The sequence below is a fragment of the Mauremys mutica genome, chromosome 7, assembly GCF_020497125.1.
Source record: "Mauremys mutica isolate MM-2020 ecotype Southern chromosome 7, ASM2049712v1, whole genome shotgun sequence".
Lineage (NCBI taxonomy): Eukaryota > Metazoa > Chordata > Testudines > Geoemydidae > Mauremys > Mauremys mutica.
Window position 1 is genome coordinate 26,665,784 of NC_059078.1, and position 24,122 is coordinate 26,689,905.

Below are 24,122 nucleotides of genomic sequence, written 5' to 3' on the forward strand. Positions count from 1 at the left end.
TTTCATTTTCAAAAGTGACTTAGGTTCCTAAGTCCCATTGACTTTCAGTGAGACTTTGACTCCTAAATCAGCATGGTGTTGCTGCATTGAGCAGAGCAATGCCTAAATACCTTTAAAAATCTGGTCCTACGTCAGGTTCTAAGTCACTTTTGAAAATGGGACGTGGGCTCCTAAGTCATTTACGGTAATATTTTCAAAAGAATTTATATCTAAAATCTAAATTCTGCCAAAACCACACTTTCTATTTTATGGATTAAATATTCCTTATTCCCATTAAATCAATGGATTACAGCACACTGGCAATTGAGATACTCCTGCCAAATCTACATGCTTGGGTACACATTGGTTGTAACCACTAGATCACACTCCTCTTCCAAAGATGGGAATAACATCTTGTAGTCCTGATTCTCACCATTCTAGTGCTGTGTTGCTCACTGGCAAAATGAGTGTTGCTTTCCCCTTTAGAGGCTGCTCCACAAAAAATCAGAAGTTACTTCTGATAAAGGCTTGGGCTTGGGATATGAAGGAGCTGGATTCAAATGCTGCTAATGACTCACATAGTGGACTTAGAATTCCTGTTTTCTTTTCTTTTTTTTTTAAAAGAAATTGATGTATTTAATTGATAGCGTGAAAATATTGTTAAAACAGGATTTATAGTGGAAAACCACTGAAGCTGGTAATAATGGTGCAACATACAACAAAGTACAGGTGTTCCAATTTCCATCAATTTTCCACACACTTTGCTGTCCCACACTGGCAGATTTGAAGGTTGAGAAATATAGCAGCAGAAGTGCTCTATTGAAATGGGGATCAGATTCTAGGAGGCAGCCTGTGCTTTCAGTTATTGGAAATGGTAGCCATCTTTACAAGGAACACCTCCTCAGTTAGTAAAATAGTGGTCACCTTTATTGAGTGTATTAGTAGTATCCATCCCATTGGGTAGTATCAGATCTTTTGTAAATGATGGGAAGCAGTGGCCATTTGAGAAAAGGAAAATTATTACTATTACGGTAAAGACAGGAAAAAACAATTGTTGATAACTTTGCTTACTTACAACCTAATTTCTTGAACTGTGGATTTGAAGGTGGCTGGCAATGAGGTTTAACTATATTGAACGTGTGAACTGTAACATACAACGTCTGACCAAGTGGGTATTCACCCACAAAAGCTTATACTCCAATACCTCTGTTAGTCTATAAGGTGCCACAGAACTCTTTGTCACTTTTTACAGATCCAGACTAACACGGCTACCCCTCTGATATTGTAATATACCAGACATCTGTTATTTAAAGACTTCTGAAAATTTTCAGATACTGGAGAAAAATTTCCGAAAGAACCAATTTTTAAATTAATTTGAACTCAAACCAAATAAGAGACAACTGAAAATCACCTGAGGTGAGGTAAGGGCCTGTAGGGGTAGGAGAATGCTTGTGGGGAGGCAGAGTTCCTCACCTATATTCACAGATTTTAAGGACCAAAGGAATCATTATGATGGTCACCTATTCTGACCTCTAGCATAACTTCAGCCATAGGACCTGAATTAATTCCTGCTTCACTTCCAATAGCTGTGGTTGAACTAAAGCTTATCTTTTAAAAGAAAAACATCCAAACTTGATTTTAAAATTTCCAGGAATGGACCAATCCATGACAACCCTTGGTAAGTTTTTCCAATAGTTAATTACCCTCACTGTTAAAAATTGGTGCCTTATTTCTAGTCTGAATTGGTCCGACTTCAGCTTTCAGCCATTTGATCTTGTTAGACCTTTGTTTGGTAGACTGACGAGTCCTCTATTACCAAATTTCTGCTCCCCGTGTCGGTACTTCTAGATAGTGATCAAGTCACTCCTTAACCTTCTCTTTGATAAACTGAATAGATCGCGTTCCTTAAGTCTCGCACTATTGGGAGTGTTTTTCAAATTCTGAAGAATGTGATGAATCCTATTATACCTGAGAGATTTTTGTTACATTTGTTTTGCTTAAGAAAACTCATTCTGGTTTATAATTGTGAAGATTTGCTCCTATAAGTACTGAAAAATCTTTGCTGATTACTGCTGTGTTATTACTGCTATGCCAACCCAGCAGTTTACAGTGGGGACTTGGGTGCCCAACGGACACAGACTCAGGCTCTTAGGGAGAGGAGGCCTGCAAAGACCTAGGCTTTAGGGCATTCAATTGCACTTGAGATATTTTCTTTCCAATTGTTCTTTCTGAATGAAATTTCCACTAAGTCAGAACAGTCTGAAAAAGTAAGTAATTCACACACTGCTTTCATATAGGAATAAACAAACAATTTTACCTGCAACCACTGGAGATTTTCTGTCATCTAAAAGTTGAATGGCAGTACTAGCTGTCACCACATTGCTTTTGTTTGCTGTTTCTACAAGGTGTAAAAAAAAAAAAGCTATTAAAATCCAAACATACTGCAGTGTAAGCAAGTTCAGCTGTAGATTTTTATTTTGAAAAAATTATCAAATATTCGTATGAATTTAATGCTCAGGAAAAGTGCTGATTTGACATTCAATTACAGCCTCTATTTATCCACAAAACAGGTACAGCACAGGGAGTGACACTTCAAGTTTCCCCACAATGCCTGATTACAGGATTTGTGAACTTGGTGAAAATGTCAGTGCAGATTTCAGAAGATGAAACTCAGTTCAATGCCCTCTTCTGAATACAACAACGTATGTGGAATCTTCCCAATGTTATGCATGCTTCAGTATTTAAATATGACAAAATTACAGACCTGTACTAAATGGGATTGAATAGACAAAGCTGCCTGGTATCTGCTCGGCGGCTCTTCTGTACCAGAGTGGAAAATGATCAGCATTAAAAATATTCTCTTTGTCTTCAGCTGTCAGGAAGTCTCTTGAAACAGGAGAAAGAAGAAAATATTTGCTGCTTTTTGTATATCACAAAAACATTTCAAACTTGAAAGTCAAAACAAAACACCATCTTAGTCTTTGGGAAAGAAAATGGACTCCTCTTCTGGGTTCTTTTCTATATCATTTGTGCAGTAAAAGAGTTTAATATATCACTGAATATTTCTTGATATATTTGCAGTATCTTCTCAGACAACAAATTTCTTAGCAACCCTGCTATGTACAAGCTAAGAAGGGTGGGAAAAGGGGTTAAAAACTCAACCAAAGTCAAGTAGTACTCTGGAAAATTGTATTACTGTAGAAATTAAAAAAGATGCCTTTCTAGCAACTTGTTCAAATAATGTTTTACTTTTTAAACTAGCTGTGTGTGGTGGAAGAGATGTTGTAACAAGTGAGGGCAACTGTTTCAAGCAATCCAAGTTCAAGTCTTGAGTTAGGCCAACATGATTAATAGCTGTTCTTCCCAAAAAGATATAGTGGGAGGGGTGAACAATGAACTTGGCTATATTCTTCCCCAAAAAAGGATATCAGGGAAAAGTGCATGAGGTAGAAAGGAGGGGTCATATGAGAAAAAATGAAACCATCTTCTCCATGCTCATTGCTTCCAGTGTGCTGGATGAGGACAACAGCAGCACAAGCTGCAAGGCCACTGATTCCAGCTCACAAATCTTTCACCCAACAACAATATTGTGTATTCAGATTAATACCATGCAGAAATCCTTAGTTATCATAAGTATAAGTACCAGATTACCTTGCACAAAACACATACATGTTTACCTGACATTTGCAATACACAGAGCCTCTTGCAATAAGCTACACTAACTAGAGAACGTTTATTTCAGAGAGCTTCATTTTAAGAAACACATACTTCCAAAAATTGCTGCGTAACATTTTCTGGCACTGAAATCAGTATGATCCGCACATATTTGCACTTGCATATTGCAATGCCATAGAAATAGGTCCTTAAAGACAAATCCTGGGTAAAGATGTATTAGGGAGGTCAAAATGAATACCTTCTTTCTTAAAACCTTTTCACACACCAATGATTCAGCTTTTTAATTCATTTTCACTGTTGTCTTTGCAGTTTAATGGTGAGGAATATTTAACTATAAGAGAAGACAAGTATCTCTTCCTACACAATGCTGAACATTGCTCTAATGTTGCTTTTCCCAGAATTACATTAAATATTATTGGCTCTCTTAAAAGGATTGATGTATTGACTGCAGATGCTGGATGGAGCATAAAAAACAGTTATACTGTCAATATGATTTGCTAATAATATGACATGTATTCAAATGGGTAAAAATTAAGGGCATTTTCCTGCTGCTGCTGAAGTCAATAGGAGTTTTGCCATGGACTTCAGAGGGAACAGGACTGGACTCTAAGTAAATAAAAATATATGTCAAAGTAATGGCTTGAGGGTTTTTTTTTTGTCATTGTGGTTATTGTACAGGATTAGAATAGAAATATGTGAGTAGATAGCAGAAAATTGACTTATAATAGATAATTCTGTGTGGTTTTACTTTATGATATCCAAACCCTAAAACACCAACTTCTGTCTCATGCTAACTGTGGGAAGAAATCTATTGTGAACAGCTAACCTCTCAAGTTACTGTCTGAATTTTTATCTCTCTCTCATATGTGCATGGTATAAATAGTACTAACATGTTGCTATAACACCTTTGCACTTATGCTCAGATCCCCAAAAGGACTTGGGCCTCTAAAGGAGGAGTTGGCACCTAAGTCCAACATTTAGGTGATGCTGAGATACTCAAAATACCTACTAAGCTGCTGCCTAGCCCTGGAGATGCTTAAAATCCCTTAGGACCTACATTTCCACAGTTTAAGTCCTTGAGGGACATTTCTGCCTCTGGTTATGTGCACTATTGCCTCAGTTCTGGCCAGTGCCTATCTTATGCCCAAGGTCCAGCAAAGATCCTCAAATCAGGTGAAACTACACATTGTCCCACTTTGCTTGCCTCAAGAGACCAATCCAGTAGGTATGCTCAGAGCACACCTAACTACACACAAAACAGACAGGGATGGAAAGAGAACTCCTTTATAAGCACTAGCCCAGTTGGTAGGGAACTCACCCAGGACATGGAAGACCCCTGATAAGGAGCAGGAATTTGAACATAGGCCACTCACCTGAGAGGTGGGAAACCTAACAACTGGACTATAGAGTCACTCACTCACTTTCTGGCCCAGTGCAGAGAGGAGAGATTGAGAGAGACCCACACCAGAATACCCCAAAGTCCAGTGAGCTAAATATTATATGAGAAGATGCTGCCTTTCCTCTTCACCTCTTCCTTCACCAGGCCATTTTGGGAACAGTTTGGGTTTGCTGCCACCATTCTTGCAAGAAACAGCTTAGGTGCCTGACTCTGGGAAAGGGTTTATGGGTATGGATCCCAAGCAGAGATGGGCACCTTCCTCCGCCCAGATGTAGCACCTAACTCCTTGAGAGGGGCATGGCTTAGTACTTACCCCTCTTCTTGGCATGTGATATTGGATATTTAAGGCAGCTCCCTGCCTACTGTGCCAGCTTTGGTACTGCCCATTGTTAGGTGCCTAACACTCCCCATTCATTATATAGGAAGCCTGGGTACCTAACCTAGGGTCTGTGGATTCCACTAGGTGACTAGGCAACTAAAAGTTAGGGGCTGCAACCTCAGTATTGCAACACCCTAAGTCCCTTTATGAATTTGGGCCTTGGGACCTGATCCAACCTACACTAGGTAAATGGAAGGACTCCCATTGACTTTAATATGTGTTGGACCCTTTTATGGCAGCTTTCATCAGAGAATCCCAATGGGGGTATATTATATTTCCTCATTTTAAACAGATGGAAAACTGATGCACACAGGGTGTAAGTATCTTTCCTAAAATCATGCAGCAAGCCAAGGCAAAGATGGGCATGGAACGAACATTTCCTGACTCTGACACCCCCGCACTAATCTCTAAACAACACCAAACAACAATCCCAAATATTCATATTACTCATACTTACTAAGTTTTGCTCTTACTCAAAGTATAAAACAATCACACTGACACTAACTTGTTTAGAAAAAAGTCCAATATATAGAGATAAACCATTTCCCATAATATTCAACATGATCCTATTGTCTATATTATCTAAGCTTAATATAACTGGTGGAGAATTATTTTCCTTTCTACGCTGTGCAATATTCAGGATGAAGGAATTTTAAAATGAGCATTGTGATTACATTTTAAACCATATTTTTGCATGGCTTTTTTCTCTTCCAAATTTAATATTATAAAATACTTGAATGGCATAGATTATACTTTGAAGCCAAAGTAATCCTCTGTCCAAGTATCTCATGGTAGACTGAGATATGAGACAGTGCTCAACCTATATATAACCCTTCAAACTGAAGTATCCTTGCATATGTTACAAATGACATAATGCATATTTACCATTTTGTGAGCCAAAGGCATTACAGAATAAGTAAAATTAAAGTTTTGATTTAGCAATATCAGCACACTGATATTCAGTTGAGGGACCTTCAGTTGAGGGAATTCCACAACTAGGATGAATAACTGCTGGAAACACCTAAAGACATTTGTTTTGGGATGGGCTTAAGAAAAAATTGCATAATGTCCCCCATCTTCTGCAGCTCCAGTATCTTCTTAGTTTTGCACTGAATAATCAGGATATGAGTCTAATTCCAGGAGGGTAGAAAAAAAGCAAATATAGGACTAAAAAAAGGCCCCTATTATAGCCGATACGCAGGTGAAAAATATCACCAACTAGTTCCAAAAGTTACAGAAAAATCTAAAGAAGACTACAAGAACTGTTCTTGTTTATTCTATGCATTTAGCTTTGCCAGTGTGAAACTTTGGGGAAGAAAAAAAGAGCATATCTCCTAAAAAATGTCTTGCCTTCCCACCTGCTCCTTCAGCACAGTCATGTGACTTACCGATTAGTAAGTTGCTCTGGTCCCACAAACAGGTTGATACGAGATAGACCTGTCCGGGTTCCAAGAAAGGCAACTTCCACTCCCTTGTCAGAATTTCTGAAATAGAGCAGCACACAAGCAAAGATAAACATTTCTAAACAGTAAATAGATAGAGCTAGTGAAAGAGCATTTTTTATCTCATTCCTCTTATTTTTAAATTTATTGACAGACATGTTCATTTTTGTTGAGATAAAACACACATGCGCATAGTTTGAAAGTTATTTGGCCGCTGCAAGAAATCTGTTTCTTCAAGATGGATTTGTGCGGTGGAATTACATGAAGACTGGGGGAAGAAAGGGTGTGGGTAACCAGCAAAATAGCTCCTTATGGTCACTCATCCTGGTCCTAGGCTGAGATAGGGACTACAAACCCTGCTCACCCACTACCTCAAATATAGTGCCCAACTATAAAAAAGGGACATAAGGACAACCAAGGGAGTTACAGACCAGTCAGCTTAACTTCAGTATCCAGAAAGATAATGGAGCAAATAATTAAAGTGATAAGTAACAATCAGCATGGATTTGCCAAGAACAAATCATGTCAAACCAATCTAATAGCTTTCTTTGGGCTTTGGGCTTTCGATACAGTCTCGCATGATCTTCTCATAAACAAACTAGAAATACAACCTAATGGAGCTACTATAAGGTGGGTGCATAACTGGTTGGAAAACTATTCCCAGAGAATATTTATCAGTGGCTCACAGTCAAGCTGGAAGGGCATATCCAGTGGGATCCCAGTTTTCAAGTATATAAGAGGCTGCTACAAGGAGGAGGCAGAAAAATTATTCTCCTTAACCTCTGAGGTTAGGACAAGAAGCCATGGGCTTACATTGCAGCAAGGGTGGTTTAGGTTGGACATTAAGAAAAACTTCCTTGCTGTCAGAGTGGTTAAGCACTGGTATAAATTGCCTAGGGAGATTGTGGAATCTCAGTCATTAGAGATTTTTATGAACAGGTAAAACAAACACTTATCCTGGATGGTCTAGATAATACTTAGTCCTGACATGAGCACAGGGGACTGGACTAGATGACCTCTCCAGTTCTATGATCATCTCTGAGGATTTGTAGCCACTAGATTCACATTATCACAAAATCAATTATATCTTTGGCCCTTCCACTGCCAGCCTCCAATCCCCTATTCCTCCACAATGAACTGTGTCTATAGTGGCAGAGAGGATATAAAAGGGGTATAAGAGTCTCCCTGTACACAACCTCTGAAGTTGCCTTCCACGCATGAAATGGAATAGCTGTAGTTCCACTTTATTGGAGGATTCAAAAGACCTTATTCTGCTGTGCGAATTTCACCCTCAAAGCTTAGGGTATATTAACACAAGTGGCAGTCATAGGAAATAATTTCTTATCTCTTAAGAGTAGACTGGCTAACCCCAGTTGGTTATCAGTTCAGTGCACAATATAAGCACAATTAATTTTATAGGTAGAATAATTAAAACACTTTTTCAGGCTGGATTTTTGTTGTGTATTTTTAAACTAACTTTTGATCTTTTCTTTTTTAACATTTGACTTAAACAGAACAAAACTTGTATTTCCATATTTTCTCTTTTCACCCAGCTTCCTAAAAACGGAGATGGAAAAATCACAATCCTAGTAATTATAAACCAACCTCAACTAATTACCTCACTGTATTATATGTGGCTTTACAATAACAGGCCTTTTCATACAACACAGAAAATTGTACAAACTTAATCAAATCTCATCTGGATAGTCTCCAGAATTCCCTTTCTACAATGATAGCTCACATAGGCTTTGCTAATCAAATTACCTATTTTTCCAATATATATCACATTTCTCTGCATAATACTATAGCTTAAGTGTATCATATGTAGTATAAAAGCTCAAATAAAGGAATAGCTAATCTACTGTACAGTAGAGCATTTAGTTCCAATCTAGTTTTGGAAAATTTTAAAATCTATATGCTTTCATATCCAAGACTCATGTCTAGAAAGTCTGAGTGAATGTGAAATGAATAATTTATGTTATTAATTTAACTGTTTTATGTACCTAACCTGCTCTCAAACAAATTACAAATTTCACAGATATATTCGTTTTTAGAAATGTTTCATTAATTTCTTAGAGAATAATTCCAAATACGGTGTTGTATTTTCAATTCCTACATTGTTTGTTAGTTTCATATGTTATTCTGTATTGTTAAAGATTGTATAATCTCAAAAACTAACCAAAACGGCACAAACTGCAAATTTTAAAAGTGCCTAATCTGTTGCAAATTGGCCTTAAATGAATATTTAAGCTTAAATATTTTACATTTGCTTTTCACTCACTTTAATGAAGTTCAAGCTCTCAAATGCTTGAAGAAAATGAACTCCCAAAGTTGATTCAAAATTTTCTTTTGAAGATGAACAAATAATTGCCCACAATTTTTCATCATCTGATCAGCCCAACTACATGGGTATGTACAATGCACCCATCTACACAGTATCTGGGTAAAAGGTTCTTAAATTGTTAAGGTGTTTTTCAATCATATTTCATAATCATATTTCACTACATGTCTCAGTGTATACTTTTTTATTATACTAAAATGTGCATATGTATTTATTTACTTACTCTGATTTATTTAGTGCTAGACTGGTCCAATAAGCTTCTATTGGTGCACTCACCACTGCATCAAACAGAACTTCTTGTATCAATTCTTTATCACCTATGAACATGTATTAAATCAACAGCAAAAAATAGATTATATGTGTGGTGAAAGAAAGAGTCAAATCAAAATATTTTATTAGGTGAACCACACAGAAATAGTATTAATTATTTATATTCAATCTATATTTCATCTACTTTAAGCATATGGGCTCTTCACAGAATTACAAGCTAAATACGTAAAGGTGTAAATTACTTCACGTCAACCACCACCAAAATTTTCCCTCATGCTTTTTGCTTCTGTGAAACTGGCAGCCTTTACAATGACACCAGCAGCAATGTTAGATTAGGAAGTGAGGAATACCTTATCCATTTGAAGTGACTTGAGAAGTTAGGTAAAACAATGCAATTTCTCATGCTGGTATTATGCAGTACCCCAGATTAATGCTCAATCTCTTGCAAAACAAGCTTTCAGGTATATTAAAATGACCCACCCAAATCAAACAAAAGGATCAGCTCCCAGAAGAAAAACTCATGGGATTTCATTGGTGGACCGTGGGCCTATGGAAAAAGGAGAGACCTGAATCTTTGCAGACCAAGGTCCTCAGTTGGTACCCTCTGTCCCCCTTGCCTGGGAGAGGGAGTTATGAGTTTTATGGCAGGATTCCTGTAACTTTTCATTGGACCCACTTAAATGCCAGGAACAAAGGAAACAGGGCAGAGAGAATCCTTCCCCAATATTAAATTAATAAAGTTGCCGCCTGCTACTTAAATCCATCTCTGTGTCATTTTACTGTGTGTGTTGATCAATGATCATGAGAGTTCCAGGTCTCAGGTTTACATTTCATCTAAAGGACAACCTGGCTCTTCTACAGAACTGGAGTATTGGTGCTCTTCTAACTCTTCAGGAAGAGTGCCACCTCCCTCAAAGTTCACCATCATCACTTCCTGAAGCATGTGGTGTTTTCTCTAGAAGTCTTATCCAAGTACTGTCTCAGCCCCACCATCCTTAATTAATAAGATCTGAGGAAACCATGACACAAGATAGCATGGCTGCCTAGTGTGAACTGGAAATCTAATGTTTGGTTTGTCAATACTATATATGGTAAAATATCTTGGTATCAGTACATGTAAGTACTACACCAATAGATTGTCTTATGCTCTCAAGTAAATATGGAAGTTGCAAGATGATGTCACTTAATCATACCTGTCCAACCAAATTAGCAATTCAACTAATTAGCATTTTATTATGTAAAGTTTAAATACAATCATTGTTTAGCTAAGGGAACATTTATGAAATTTATTAGTATAAAAATATTTAACATACTCACATTGAAGCAATGGCTCTTTTCCTGTGAGGTAGAGTTTAATAGCTTCTAGTTGAGCCATTTGATGGTGTTCAGGATGTACGTCAGTGTTGCAATATGACCTGAGAACATAATGTTGCCAAAATACTACAATGTAAATATTTATAAGCATGATCTCTCTTTGTCTTTGAATGTGAAGAGTTAGACACAGTAAGCACAAACAATATTAAACAAAGAAGGGTAACAGGCACCAATTTCATGCTTTGTTTAAGACTTACCATTCATCTGCCAAAGATACATCAGGGTGTTCTAAATCATGCAAACCTGAAACAGGAATAATATGTTATATTGGGAGCAGTCTAGGTAACAGATGGGTATTTACATATACTTCAGAGCATACACTCTTCCTTCTTGGAAGGAGTATTATTACCACAGCATAATAAATCACAGTAAACTATGTTCACATACACTTCAGGGTCTGACAAAGTGGCAAGAGCCAAGTAAATGAGCATTAAGGATAAAGTGCCAGGAATAAAATAATTTGTTTGTGCACAGATATTTAAGCTTATATGATATGTCTGGTGATCCGAAGAAGATCTGAGCAAAAAGAGCTGCATTAAGGTAAAATACCAGACAACTTTGAATTCCAACGCTCTTGTTATTTTAATAAACACCCTTTATGTTGCATCATAATCTAGAGTTGCAAGGAAGACCTTTTTTTTCCAGAAATGATAGTATTTTTTTTAAACAAAAGGATGCTATGATCTCATGAACATAAATAGGAGTTTACAGAATCGGGGCGGCTCCAGGAACCAGCACGCCAAGCAGGCGTGCCGCCGAATCCGCGGGACCGGGGACCTCCCGCAGGCAAGCCGCCGAAGGCAGCCTGCCTGCCGTGCTTGGGGCAGCAAAATACCTAGAGTCGCTCCTGTACTGAATAGTCTAGAAGGGGTCTATTGTATTAACACTTCATGGAGATGCCTGTAAATCAGTACTGTATTAGTAGTTATATAGAACCATAAATTTGAACTCTGGGAATTTGAAAACTCTTAATCTCATATCAGTAAATGTAGGCATGTCGGTCTCATGGGATAAAGCCAAATGGGCTAAATTTTCATAATGTGGACTCTGAGTTTTACCTATGAAGATGTAAGTACATAAGTAATCATGGGCATAAATGTGGGGTTTATGAATGCAATTACATGTGAGCACATATGCTCTGCAGGTCCAACTTAAGCTCCAAGTTTTCTACATTTAGGCAATAATTTATTATTACTGTGTATTATGTTGATGGTAGCATCAGACATTTTCTAGAAAGAGAAGTAGGAACAGTCACTGCCTGAAGAGCTCACACTACAAGAAAGAAAGAAAGAAAGAACATACTACCTTTCTTTCTAGGTACTTATATGGTATCTGAGTCCCTCACAAACATTGATGTACTTACCTTCACAACAACTCTGTGAGGTAGGGAACTAAGATCCACAAACATGAACTGACTTGTCTGCGGGTCTCAGAAAAAGTCTGCGAGCAGAGCTGGGAATTGAACCTGGATCTTTTTGGTGTTTTTCCTTAAGCCTTAAGTACAAGCAGCAGGCATTCCTTTTTTAACCTTGTTTTCCACACAACGCTGATTATTTGGAGCTACCTCTACAACTTCTCTCCTCACTCTCCCAGCACAAGACTCCTCCACTGTGAACGGCCAGCATACAGTTACAGCCATTATATGTTAGTAGCCACCTACCTGCTCCTGAGGATTCTCCTGCCTACCTAGCTCCTCCATTATTGCTGATTTTTCATTTTCCTGATTTCCCTTCCCTAAGATCCTCTCACACTGTATTCCATATAGGTGCAAGTCCACACACTTCCATGCCTGACCTCATCCCCCCACAGCTGCCTCTTCTCACCCAATCTCTCCTTCTAGGTAAGCTCTTTGATCACCATTTTAATTCTTTCATCCATTTCACTAAATGAATTTACCAAATATTAAAGCTCCAGAAAGAAGAAAGTGTTTTTTTCTTTTAGTTTTGCTAATAAAAAGCAAACAATATATCAAAATCAAAAGCACTCAGCTCTAGACCTAGTTCTAAGTTGATTAACATAGACTTATTCTAAATTTGGTGGTGATAAGGCTTACTACACTGTAGTCTGGGCATAGCAAAATACTACTTTAAATGTATCCAATATACTGATTCAGAAATTAGCATGAAGAGGGGAGGGATAGCTCAGTGGTTTGAGCATTAGCCTGCTAAACCCAGGGTTGTGAGTTCAATCCTTGAGGGGGCTACTTAGGGATCTGGGGCAAAAATTGGTCCTGCTAGTGAAGGCAGGGGGCTGGACTCAATGACCTTTCAAGGTCCCTTCCAGTTCTAGGAGATTGGTATATCTCCAATTATTACCTTTACTACCTATAAGGATTATTAACAGCAAATACGAGCCTTTGAGTGATTCTTCAGCATGGGAGGCTTCCAGAAAAGAAGATTCGTAAGCACATTCTGATTACATGTCATATTAAAATGCTTAAATGTCAAGAATATCAGAAATGATCTAATCCTGCTAGGGAATCTGCAGAGAAATCATGTGAGAGATGCACAAGCTTTAGGCCCACTAAAGATCAACAATAAAACTATTGCGTAAGCATCACGAGAGGGTAGATGGTATCTTACCTTCTTCTATAGTTACGTTCCCTCTGAAGAAATATTTGCCATGTCCTCTAGAGAGAGCCACACCTAAACTGTGCAGAGAAATAAAGCAGACCTTGAAATCTGTGGCACAAACAACAGCAGAGACAGAGCTATTTTGCCTTGCTAACAATTCCAGTTCATGTACTATGCACATTTTAAAAAACAGTTTGTTTCCAAAACCCCACTATTATATTTATTGTTCAACTAGCTACTTTGAATGCCATAGAATCATAGAATATGGAGGTCACGTGGGGTTTGATACGCCAGCAACAATTGGTTCTATTTATGTGTGCTTAGAGGTGCAGCAAACCATTCATTCTCTGGCAAACTAACAAAGAAGCCACTCTAAGCACTCAACTATTCACCCCGCATGCTCATTCCTCATCCAAATCCTGAACTTGCCCACACAGGCTTACAATGGAGATGACAACTCTTTACAAATCAGACTCAGCTATTGAGAAATTTTACCAAGTGTGGGAGCCAATGGAAATGATGAAAGGAAAGAAATATTAGAACATGATACCGGTATCAGGAAGAAATTCTTAATGTAATTTTTCTGCTGCTCACATTTTTTGCTCGTTTATATATTTTTTTCATTGACTTTATTTAGCTCCACTTAAAGTTTTTCAAAAATTAAGGAATCTATTTGTTTGTTTGTTTTTAAGGAAATCTATCACTGGGTTGCTCAGGAGTGATGAGGTGCATGGGAGGCGACCCTAAAAGTGCCTCCCACTTTCTAGTGAACTCATGCAGCTGCAATGTAGGATACTTTCTGACAGTCATATGTGCTAAGAGGGTGGCCAGGCTCTCACGAATATTTCAGTAGAGTTCTGCAATTATCAGCTTCCTTCTTTGAACATAGGCTACCATAAATATACTTTTATTAACAGATTATTTCTAAATCAATTTTGGGCATTCAGTTAGCGATTTCTTGCCATTTTTGTTAAAAGCCATGCCAAAATAATATGGCTGACTTATTCAGTTTTAGTTGTACAAATACACTGAAGATAGTTCAGGGAAACAAAATATAAAAACCTCAAATTGGAAGTGAAATACTACCTCCATTTATATTGCATTTTTGTTGTGGAAAAAAAATCAAAATAGGGCTCAATATGTAGTTAGTTAAATGGATTATAGTATTTATAGCTCTCTGAGTACTTGCAAAAACCTCTTGTTCAATGTAAACCTCAACTGAATATTTTTTTAATGAAACGTAAGCCATGACAAACACAGTGAGTTTGCCTATGTGAGCTTGCACAAACTTTCCATCCCTGGAAAAGGTGAAAGGAATGCTGGAAAGCCTCTTTTCTTTGCTATTTTCAGCATTGTCCAAGAATATTTTATTGTTAGCTCCTGCTGATGCTCTTTTAACAAACTCACAAGCTTTGTACAAATGCAAGTACAATGAGTCTGATTAAATGTCCAATTCTTATGGTCAGCTCTACCTGAAAGGAGTACCCCTGATGTCTGTATAATAGTAGTCATTTGTCATCACCAATACACGTTTCTAGATTCAGAACAAGAAAGTCAGAGAAAAGAAAACAAGGTTAGTTTGCTATGATAAATTTGTAAAAGAGTAAATGGTTAGTTGGTGATAAGATTAATAATGACATAAAAGGTACATGAGTGGCTCAGGATTATCAAAGGCAAGAGAAAAATAATCTTAGTGAAACATATATATTCCAAATAATCTTCAAGGATCATTTAAACATCTATTTGCTTTACATTTAGCAGGAAGAACATTTTATACATTGTACCCCTTTGTCCACTGTCTTCTTCACCTCCATAGAAAATTTCCCTGTTTTCCGATTCACCATTGCATTTCGAAGCTGAAATGAGAAAAAACATTTTTGTCACTTCCTTCATGTGTGTATTTAGTAATTTTCACATCCCAAAGTTCCCAAATATTTTCATTTGGTCACAGCAGTTCTTTGTTTTCATATGGTTAGAACACAATTTTTCAGAAATTACTGCTGCACTTCCAACAAGTGTGTCTGTTAGAGGTGTTATGATAAGGCAGGAGGGAAATAATCTGTGATTCAGCTATGTCAACAAACCATACAATGGCAAAGTAATAAAGAAGAACTACAGCTATTTCATTTTTCTTTCAACTTCCATTTGGTGCTCTACACTGGGCTACACCTTAAATCAAACCAGAAACTGAAACTGGTACAGAATGGGACAGTCCACTAGGTAGGGTTCCTGGTAATGTCTCACCAGGAACCCACAACAGCAGTGATCTGTGATCTGCACTGGCTGCCTCACAGATTCTGTGTGGAGTTTAAAGTATTGATTTTTACCTGTAAAGTCCTAAATGGCCCAAGAATGCCTTCCTGAAGTACCAAATATACTGTTTCAAGGTGCTTGACCTGGAGCCCCCTCAGTGTAAGAGAGGAACAAATAGCAAGACATTCTTTTTTGAGGAGCCCTTAGCTTTGTAACTTACTACCCGTCTGTTTATTTGAAATAGGCCACTAAGTTCAATATTTTAGAGCTATCTAGCTAGGTTTTTGGGAAGGGAGAAATATGATAAGAGCTGCTATTTGGGAGTAATGTGAGTATTGCCTGGGTGTGTTTTCTGTATTTGTACGCAGTGTTGTTGTAGCCACGTCAATCCCAGGATATTAGAGACAAGTTGGGTGAGGTAATATAATTTATTGGACCAATTTCTGTTGGAAAGAGACAAGCTTTCAAGCTACACAGAGCTCTTCTTCAGGTCTAGGAAAGATACTCAACAGTGTTACACCTAAATACAAGGTTGAACAGATAATTTAGCATAAATAGTTGGCACATATTCTAAGGGATGATTCAAGGTGAAGTGGTATTTGTTTATTTACCGGTTTAGGATTAGAAACTTCTGATACTTTCTTATCCTGCTGTATTTTTAATTAATGGCACAGGCACAGAGAACTTAGGGAAGGTATCTTTATGATATATTTTAAATTAAAATTTGTTCTGTTTGTGGATATTTGTCTAGTAAGCAATAACAATATTTGTTTTAAATACTTCATAAAGATAATTCTCATTACAGATTCCCACTAATTACTTATTCATTCATGCTCACTCTGCGGATGAGCTACCATATTTTCAGATATAGTATTATATTTTATCTGGCAAATCAGTTCTTACACTAAAATATGTTCTATAAAGACACTAAAATAAATAAATAAATGCAGAAGTGTGTTATGAAATGAGCATTTCAATCTCTCTTAAATCATTGCTATTTGGAAACAATGTTGTACTTAGTGTTATAGCAACGTCCATCACTTTCCTTCTCCAATACCACATGCCACATATGACAGATCAGTCAATGAGGGCAGATTTCAATGAAAATTTGCAAATGTGACCCTATCAAGGTGCAATGCAGGCTTTTCTGGTTAGTTAGAATGAGCAGGGCCTGCCAAAGCTTGTCAGTGAAATATCTGTTTATATTTTCATGAAAAGAAGTTGAGCATGGCTGACCTATCAAAAACTGCAATGTTTGCGCTCTTTAAATGAAATTCTAGGCCGTCTAGATTTGAGTTAACTGTCTTACTTTCCTGTTAGTGAGTGTAAAAGAATAATTTTTAGCTGGAGGCTTGCATAAAATAAAGCACATATTTTACTGTTGATTTTTTTAACAATACATAATAGGCAATTCTGGAAATATTTTCCCATTTTAGCTTTTGTGGTTTTGGACTTGGAGAGCTGGTCTTAATTAACAATCTACTTTCTAACATTTAAAGAACTGTTCCATTTATCTTTAACATGTTTTTCATTTCCCCCCCTTTTTGGTGTCTGCAGTTATCTAGGACCCATTCCTCCCACAAACCTCAGGCAAGTCATGGATTTACTAACAGGGCCTCAAAAACTCTAGTAGCATTTATGATTAAGTCTGCATATGACATTTAGCATTTTACTTGTCTTTCTTTATTTGCTTTCTAAAAGTACATTTCTTGGATTTATAATCTGGTTTCTCAACTCTTCTGCAGTGTCATCTCTGCTCTGAGTATATAAAGCAAGTACTGCCTCAGATGGCTATAGACACTCAAAACATCATTCAAACTTTTTTCAAAAAATATATACATACATATACACACACACACACACACACATTTTGTCCAACTACAAATTATAGTAAAAGAATTTTAAGAAGTAACTTCATTAAAAAAAAATACTGCAAGGATTCCTATTCCTAATAGTGTGTCAGTAAGATAAAGATCCTATAACTTGGGAAATGAATTAATGAAAAAAATACCTCCACTGAATCTGTTTGCTCGTGGCTATCAAAATTCTAAATTCAGCTTTGCTACCTTCTCCTCACTAGGCCACAGGATAGCTCCTAATTTATGTCTACTGTATACATTTTTGTATTACAAAGTATGCCCTTTATTATGTGTCTTCGTGACCTACTGAGAGATGAAGGAAGGTCCAGTGGTTAGAGTGCTAGCCTAGGTCTTGGGAGACCAAGGTTCAAATACCTGCTCTACCACACACGTACTGTGTGAAACTAGTAAGTCACTTAGCTTCTCCATGTCTCAGTTCCCCCATCTAAAAACCCTACGTCACAGGGGCTTGGGGAAGATAAATACATTAAATACTGTGAAACTCTGAGATCGACTGAAAAAAAAAAGGCTATATAAGAGCTAGGTATTATTATTTCTGTCAGCCAACACAATCTCAACACTAAAGTATGAGATCATTTAACGTGCTTGGAAAACTGTGAAATCATTAAGTCAATGTGGTAACTAGTGAAAAATTCTCTTACACAACTTCAACAGAAGTGTTTTGTGGGGGTAAAATATGCCAGTAATATGTTACATGATTACAAGCAGCTGTATGAATACGCTAATTCTTTAGTGTTTGTTGAACTTGAACAAACAACGCCTATTTGGTCTGGCACAGGGAGAAACAAGAGCATCAAACCCAGGCCTTCTCAGCAGCTGAGCAGCATGCTGCCTTCAAGTCAGCAAACTGTATTGCAAAGCTCTAATTCCCCATGAAACATCCAGCAGCCAGAGGCGGCTCCAGGCACCACCACGCCAAGCACGTGCTTGGGGCAGCAAGCCACGGGGGGTGCTCTGCCGGTCGCCACGAGGGCGGCAGGCAGGTTGCCTTCGGCGGCATGCCTGCGGAGTCTCCGCTGGTCCCGCGGCTTCGGCGGACCTCCCACAGGCATGCTACCGAATCCGCGGGACTGGGGACCTCCCGCAGGCAAGCCGCCGAAGGCCGCCTGCCTGCCGTGCTTGGGGTAGCAAAATACCTAGAGCCGCCCCTGCCAGCAGCCTCACTGACCCTTACTATTACCAAGAAGGGGCTACATTTTCTCCCAGGGGATGGTGACAAAAATAATCTCCTAAAAAAAAAACACTAAACAACACCACATTTCTAAACTTTCTGGATATTCCTTAGACCTTAGAAGGGTTAAATAAAGAGTGGTTTAGACTAGGGTTGCCAGGTGTCTGTTTCTTGACTGAAACACTCAGTCGAAAAGGGACCCTGGCTGCTCTGGTCAGCACTGCCAACTTGACCGTTAGAAGTCCGGTCGGCGGCACAGTGCAGGCCCAGGGCTAAGGCACACTCCCTGCCTGCCCTGGCTCCATGCGGCTCCTGGAAGCAGCTTCCAGGTTCCATGGGCAGCCAGGAAGGCTCCGTGCACTGACTCCGCCCTGAGGGCTGGCACCACAGCTCCCATTGGCCAGAAACCATGACCAATAGAAGCTGTGGGGGTGGCGTCCGGGCAGCACATGGAGCCTCCCTGGCCACCCATGCGTCTAGGGGCTGCAGGGACCTGGCGGCTGCTTCCTGGAAGCTGTGGTAAGTACCACCAGGACCCCGCATTCCCCAACTTCCCAACCTCCTGCCCCAGCCCGGAGCCCCCTCCTGCACCTCAAACCCCTCAACCCTGGCCCCACTCCAGAGCCTGTGCCCCCAGCCAGGGCCCTCACCTCCCCCCCCTCTACCCCAACTCCATGCCCCAGCCCAGAGCCCCCTTCTTCACCCTAAACCCCTCATCTCTAGCCCCACCCCAGGGCCTGCACCCCCAGCCGGAGTCCTCACCCCACACCCACAACCCAACCCCCTGCCCCAACATGGAGCCCTCTTCCGCACCCTGAACCCCTCATTGCTGGCCTTACCCCAGAGCCCGCACCCTCAGCCGGAGCCAACTCCCTGCCCCAGAAAGTGAGTGATGTTGGGGGAGAGCGTGCAACGGAGAGAGGAGAGATGGAGCAAGTGGGGGCGGGACCTCAGAGAAGGGGCAAGGTGTTCATTTTTGTGCAATTAGAAAGTTGGCAACACTAGACTGGTTATTACTTTGATCAGGAAAATCCACTCCAAACCTTAAAATTCTATTTCTCTCTAGTCGTGTTGCTAAGAATGGTTCTATCCTTAGCCTTCATCATGCATTTCCTTATTTTGAACTGCTCCTCCTCCATCCCTTTTCCTGATCTTTCTGTCCCTCTGTGTATCTGAAGCGCTTATTTATGTGGTATGTATAGTTATATTAAACACACACACACTCCTCTCCCATTACACAATAAAATTGTAGCAGTGCTGGTCTTGGTTACAAAAATCTCTATAAAAGTATTATTTTCACTTTGTGTTTTATCATATTTAGACATCTGCAAGAACATTTCCAGTTGCAGGTGGTGCTGCCAAAGCATTAGGCCAGCATTTGGAGTTTTACTACCTTTTTCCACAACATTTAACATCATGTCTTTTCAAAAAATATTTGGTGACTAATGATCTACTAATAGATTTGTAGGCCATTGTTGTACAAAAAAAAGTATCTATTGATGAGATTACTTTTGAAGGAGGATTTGTTTACTTAAGTATGTGATGATGAATTGTAATGATTCTGGAACCTGCAAGATTTGACCCCTGTAAGGGAGTTACTATGATGTGTATATATTGTGTGCGAGTATCCAAGACTGTGGTTACTAGTGGTCCAAAGCTACAGTACTAAGTCCATATATTTCCTGTCACGTACTCTGTATCCCTCAAAACTAAATCCTCTTGATTTTTATCTAGTTTTCACTTTTACATGTTGGGAGCCGACCTGGACCCGGTCCACAAGCTTTTTGCTCAATTTAGTCTATTAGTAGGACTAAGAAAACTACTAGGTTTTTTTTGAAACCCGAAACCATGGGAAACTCTGCTTGTTTCAAGGTCTAAACATTAAAAACTAAAACTAGCAGAGTTTAGTCCAAACCTTTTTTGGGCCCCATGGACCTTTCATCAAAAATTGAAATAAAACTCTTTGCTGTCTCTGGATAGACACAAAACAGACTTTGGTTTGGTTTTGTAAGGAAACTTTGGTGACTATTGGTCACACGATAAGTCTTCTGGGTCTTGCAGAACTGCCCAAAATTGAATCCACAGGCAGTGCACAGAGATGAACGTCTGCCAGTTTTATCAAGAGCTTTGGTGGCTTTGTTGTATATTCAGACAAAACCCGAATCCAAGCAGAGCTCCATTGATTTAAATCTTTTTGAACCAAAATCAGTTTGTGTTCAACAAAAAAACCTGAAACCACTAACTAGAGTTGTGTGGAATTTATTGCAACTAAAGTGAGAGCACAAATGAGGAAATAAAACTGTATAAACCAACTAGAAGAAATTATAGAATTATACAGGAAATACTGGGTGGAATCAAAACAGGATAAAAAAAGGTAAATATGACAAAAAAGAGAGATTCATGAATGCCTAAAAGGATGCATGTTCAGTCTACTAATAAAACTTGTACATTGGGAATATATTTTTAAAAACATCAGTTAGTCGTAGATAAATTAGGTAGAGTGATATGTAATCAAGGATAAGAAAAAGGCAATGTAGAAAACATGAAGGATTTCAGAGATTACAGAAGGACATTTAGACAATATGAAAACATGAAGAGGAAATTTTACACACTGAAGGCAAAGAAAAATGCACTAGGTGACATAAAAAATAAGAAAGGTTTCATGTAAAGTCAGCACAAAAACTCAAATATGGAGACAGTATGGCCTCTTGAGAGACAATGAGGACAATCTATCAACAGGAAAGAAAGATATTGCTAAAAAACAAATGAATTGTTTCATTATTCACAAAAAGAGGGAATGGGCAGTGGCAGAAACCGATATATATTTTGCAACTGAGAAAAGAAAATATAGACTTATGTCGGAAAAGGGATCGAGAAATTAGTACATCGGAAGTCTGACAAAACTCCTGGAGAAGATGTATGTGATTCATCCCAGATTTCAGAAGGACATGACAAAGTAAATATGGGAAACCTTCAGTGTGTGCATTCAAAACCCCTCTGAAACAGTAGAAGTATGAGGGACTCAAGAGAAGCTACTGATATTTGAGAAAGAATCTAGGAAAGATCTATGAAAACACAGACATGCAGGCATGACTTTGGCGGTGGTGAAGTTATGGGAAAAACTAAGCAACAGGGACAGAAAGGGGAGCACCTGGAAAGTTACGATTTAATCAAGGACAGTCAGCATGGATTCACACAAAATGAATCATGCCTAACAAATCAGATTTATTGAGGAAGTAAGAGAAGGACCAGGCAAAGGTTAAGCCATGGACATACACATAAGGAAAGCTTTTGATACAGTACTGCAAAAAAGACTAAGCCTGCAAGGTAACTAAGAATGGGACAGAGGGTAAACTACAGAGTGGATAGAGAAATATGGGTAATATTTGGAGGGATCTTGTGCATGGCACAGGTGAGGATAGAAGGAATTGATTTGTATGATGTTCTTCAAACCTGAAATTAGGTGTTAGGTGTAAATCATTGATAGGGGCTCCATTCTAGCTTCTGTGATCTAAACAGACCCCAGCATCTGTTTTTGTTTGTTTTTTAATTTAGTTTAGTTTGTTCTTTTTATTTCTAAGGGCAGCATGAGCCAAGAGAGCTCCTCCAGAGAGGTGGAGCAGTCAAAATCTGGTCCAGATTTCTCAGTTTGATCTCATAGGTGGGCCAGACCTGAACAGAGGTTCTGATCCCTGGTGACCAGCACAGAGCCACTGGGGTTCATAATAGAATGCACAGAATATGAAAATTAGGTGATGAATTTTACAGATGATACAGAGAGACAGAAATATGCATATATGAAATAAAGAAATAATAAATACAAAATAAGAGGGTAAATAAAATTCTTAATTAGGTAAAAAGGGCCTAGTCTCTGGAGCAGTTAGGTGGCCTCTTTGCTGACTACTTGAACAGTTATCAAGTACAGTAGTGGGATACAACAAATCACTTACCACATCATCTCTGTCTTCCCACTCAACCTCAGAAAGATCAACACTGCTGTAGTTGGGTTTTCTTCGCTTTTTTCCTTCTTCATACTAGCATTCAAAATAAAATTTTAAAAATTAAAACATGAGGCATGTTATGTTTTACTTACACAAAGATCCAATGTCAGATGATTTTAAGAGTTGCTGGATGGATACTGGTTAGATGCAATATACATTTTCAATATGTGGTTTAATTAATATAAAGTGAAGCACAACAATGCTCAAACATTTTCTGTGAACTGAAAAAACCTGCTTATTATATGTTAATACACAGGACTCGTATGCTGCAATGCAAATCTTTTCTTCAGGCAGAATTCTCCTTTCTGTATATGACTCTAATGTCAGACCCCTGTTAGAAATGTGGGGAAAGTAATACTCCTAATAAATTAGTTTGTTCTCTTTGCCACCTTTTATAATCAACTCGGCAATGATACCTTCCACACATTACTAACCATATGGAAACTAAGAAGCCCTGATCTCAAAGTTTATACTAAGTGTCCCAAACTAGCTTTCAGTCAGGCAGGAAGTTATATTTCCTACGATCTTATCAACAAAATGTTTACATGTTTCCCTTTAAACAAGATAAGCTGTGAGTCTCGGGAAGCTTGGTGTTAATATTTGCTGATATTACATTTTATCTATGATTTAATAGGAAAAAGAAATTAATATACTAATAATGGCAAGTTATAGTTTTTATCAGCACAGCCATTGTTACTCTGTAAATCTCACATTTTAAGTAAACATCTTTAATGACAAATGGGGTGTTTATAATATAGGAAATTCTGCCCTCTGCTGAACATCAGAAATCTGCGACCTCACTAGTTTAAGAACAAACATCTTGAGGTATGGAGCAAGAGGGTGTGTGATTTCCCAGCTCTCTAAGTGGATAAATTAATCCATATGGTTTTCAGTGAATTGATGGGAACATATTTGAAACACACATACATTTTGCTGACAATGTTTGTGTGCTTTAAAATGTTGAAGACTCATTTTCTAGGCCTTTTACTTTTTATAATGGCTAAAAGGAAAAAAACACAAATCTTTCTACCAAGAGTGGTCAGAGAAACAGGGAGGTCTTGGGCAGTTCTGGAATCGAGTTTGTAAGTTTGCAGGCTTGGAATGATGGCCCCTCCACCACACAGACTGCAGAGGCAGGAACTTTCAGTCATCTTTTGTGGTGAACACACACTTGCACTAAGCCTAATCTTCAGGGGTGATGCCTTCCTTCTTCAAGGTTAAAACAAACTTCTAGTCTCATGCATTTTATTCTAAGTTAAAGGAACTGGATATTGAACTCATGGTCTTTTTTTGGAGTCTCAGAATCATTTAAAAAATAGAGATGTCAGAGAAGTAATTCCTTCTGGAGAGGCTGCATATTTCTTCCAGGGGATCAGTTGTCAGAC

The 24,122-nt window shown here is 38.5% G+C and overlaps 2 protein-coding genes across 11 annotated transcripts in view; one reads left to right on the plus strand and one right to left on the minus strand.

The window, feature by feature from the left end:
* The window catches only part of LRTM1 (leucine rich repeats and transmembrane domains 1), a 36,083-nt gene extending 33,422 nt beyond the window's left edge, over nucleotides 1-2,661 (plus strand). The window contains exon 4 of the mRNA XM_045025512.1: nucleotides 2,550-2,661. The gene's annotated coding sequence lies outside the window, so the exon portion shown is untranslated. The remainder of the gene's footprint in view (nucleotides 1-2,549) is intronic.
* CACNA2D3 (calcium voltage-gated channel auxiliary subunit alpha2delta 3) overlaps nucleotides 1-24,122 on the minus strand; it is a 752,236-nt gene that overhangs the window by 130,932 nt on the left and 597,182 nt on the right. For all 10 annotated transcript variants that reach the window (XM_045024490.1, XM_045024489.1, XM_045024494.1 and 7 more), the window contains exons 17-26: nucleotides 22,687-22,770; nucleotides 15,217-15,288; nucleotides 14,905-14,966; nucleotides 13,442-13,509; nucleotides 11,057-11,102; nucleotides 10,803-10,900; nucleotides 9,439-9,532; nucleotides 6,821-6,916; nucleotides 2,744-2,865; nucleotides 2,297-2,377 (exon numbers count right to left, since the gene is read on the minus strand). In XM_045024490.1, coding sequence (XP_044880425.1) covers nucleotides 2,297-2,377; nucleotides 2,744-2,865; nucleotides 6,821-6,916; nucleotides 9,439-9,532; nucleotides 10,803-10,900; nucleotides 11,057-11,102; nucleotides 13,442-13,509; nucleotides 14,905-14,966; nucleotides 15,217-15,288; nucleotides 22,687-22,770 — 823 coding nt within the window. The remainder of the gene's footprint in view (nucleotides 1-2,296; nucleotides 2,378-2,743; nucleotides 2,866-6,820; nucleotides 6,917-9,438; nucleotides 9,533-10,802; nucleotides 10,901-11,056; nucleotides 11,103-13,441; nucleotides 13,510-14,904; nucleotides 14,967-15,216; nucleotides 15,289-22,686; nucleotides 22,771-24,122) is intronic.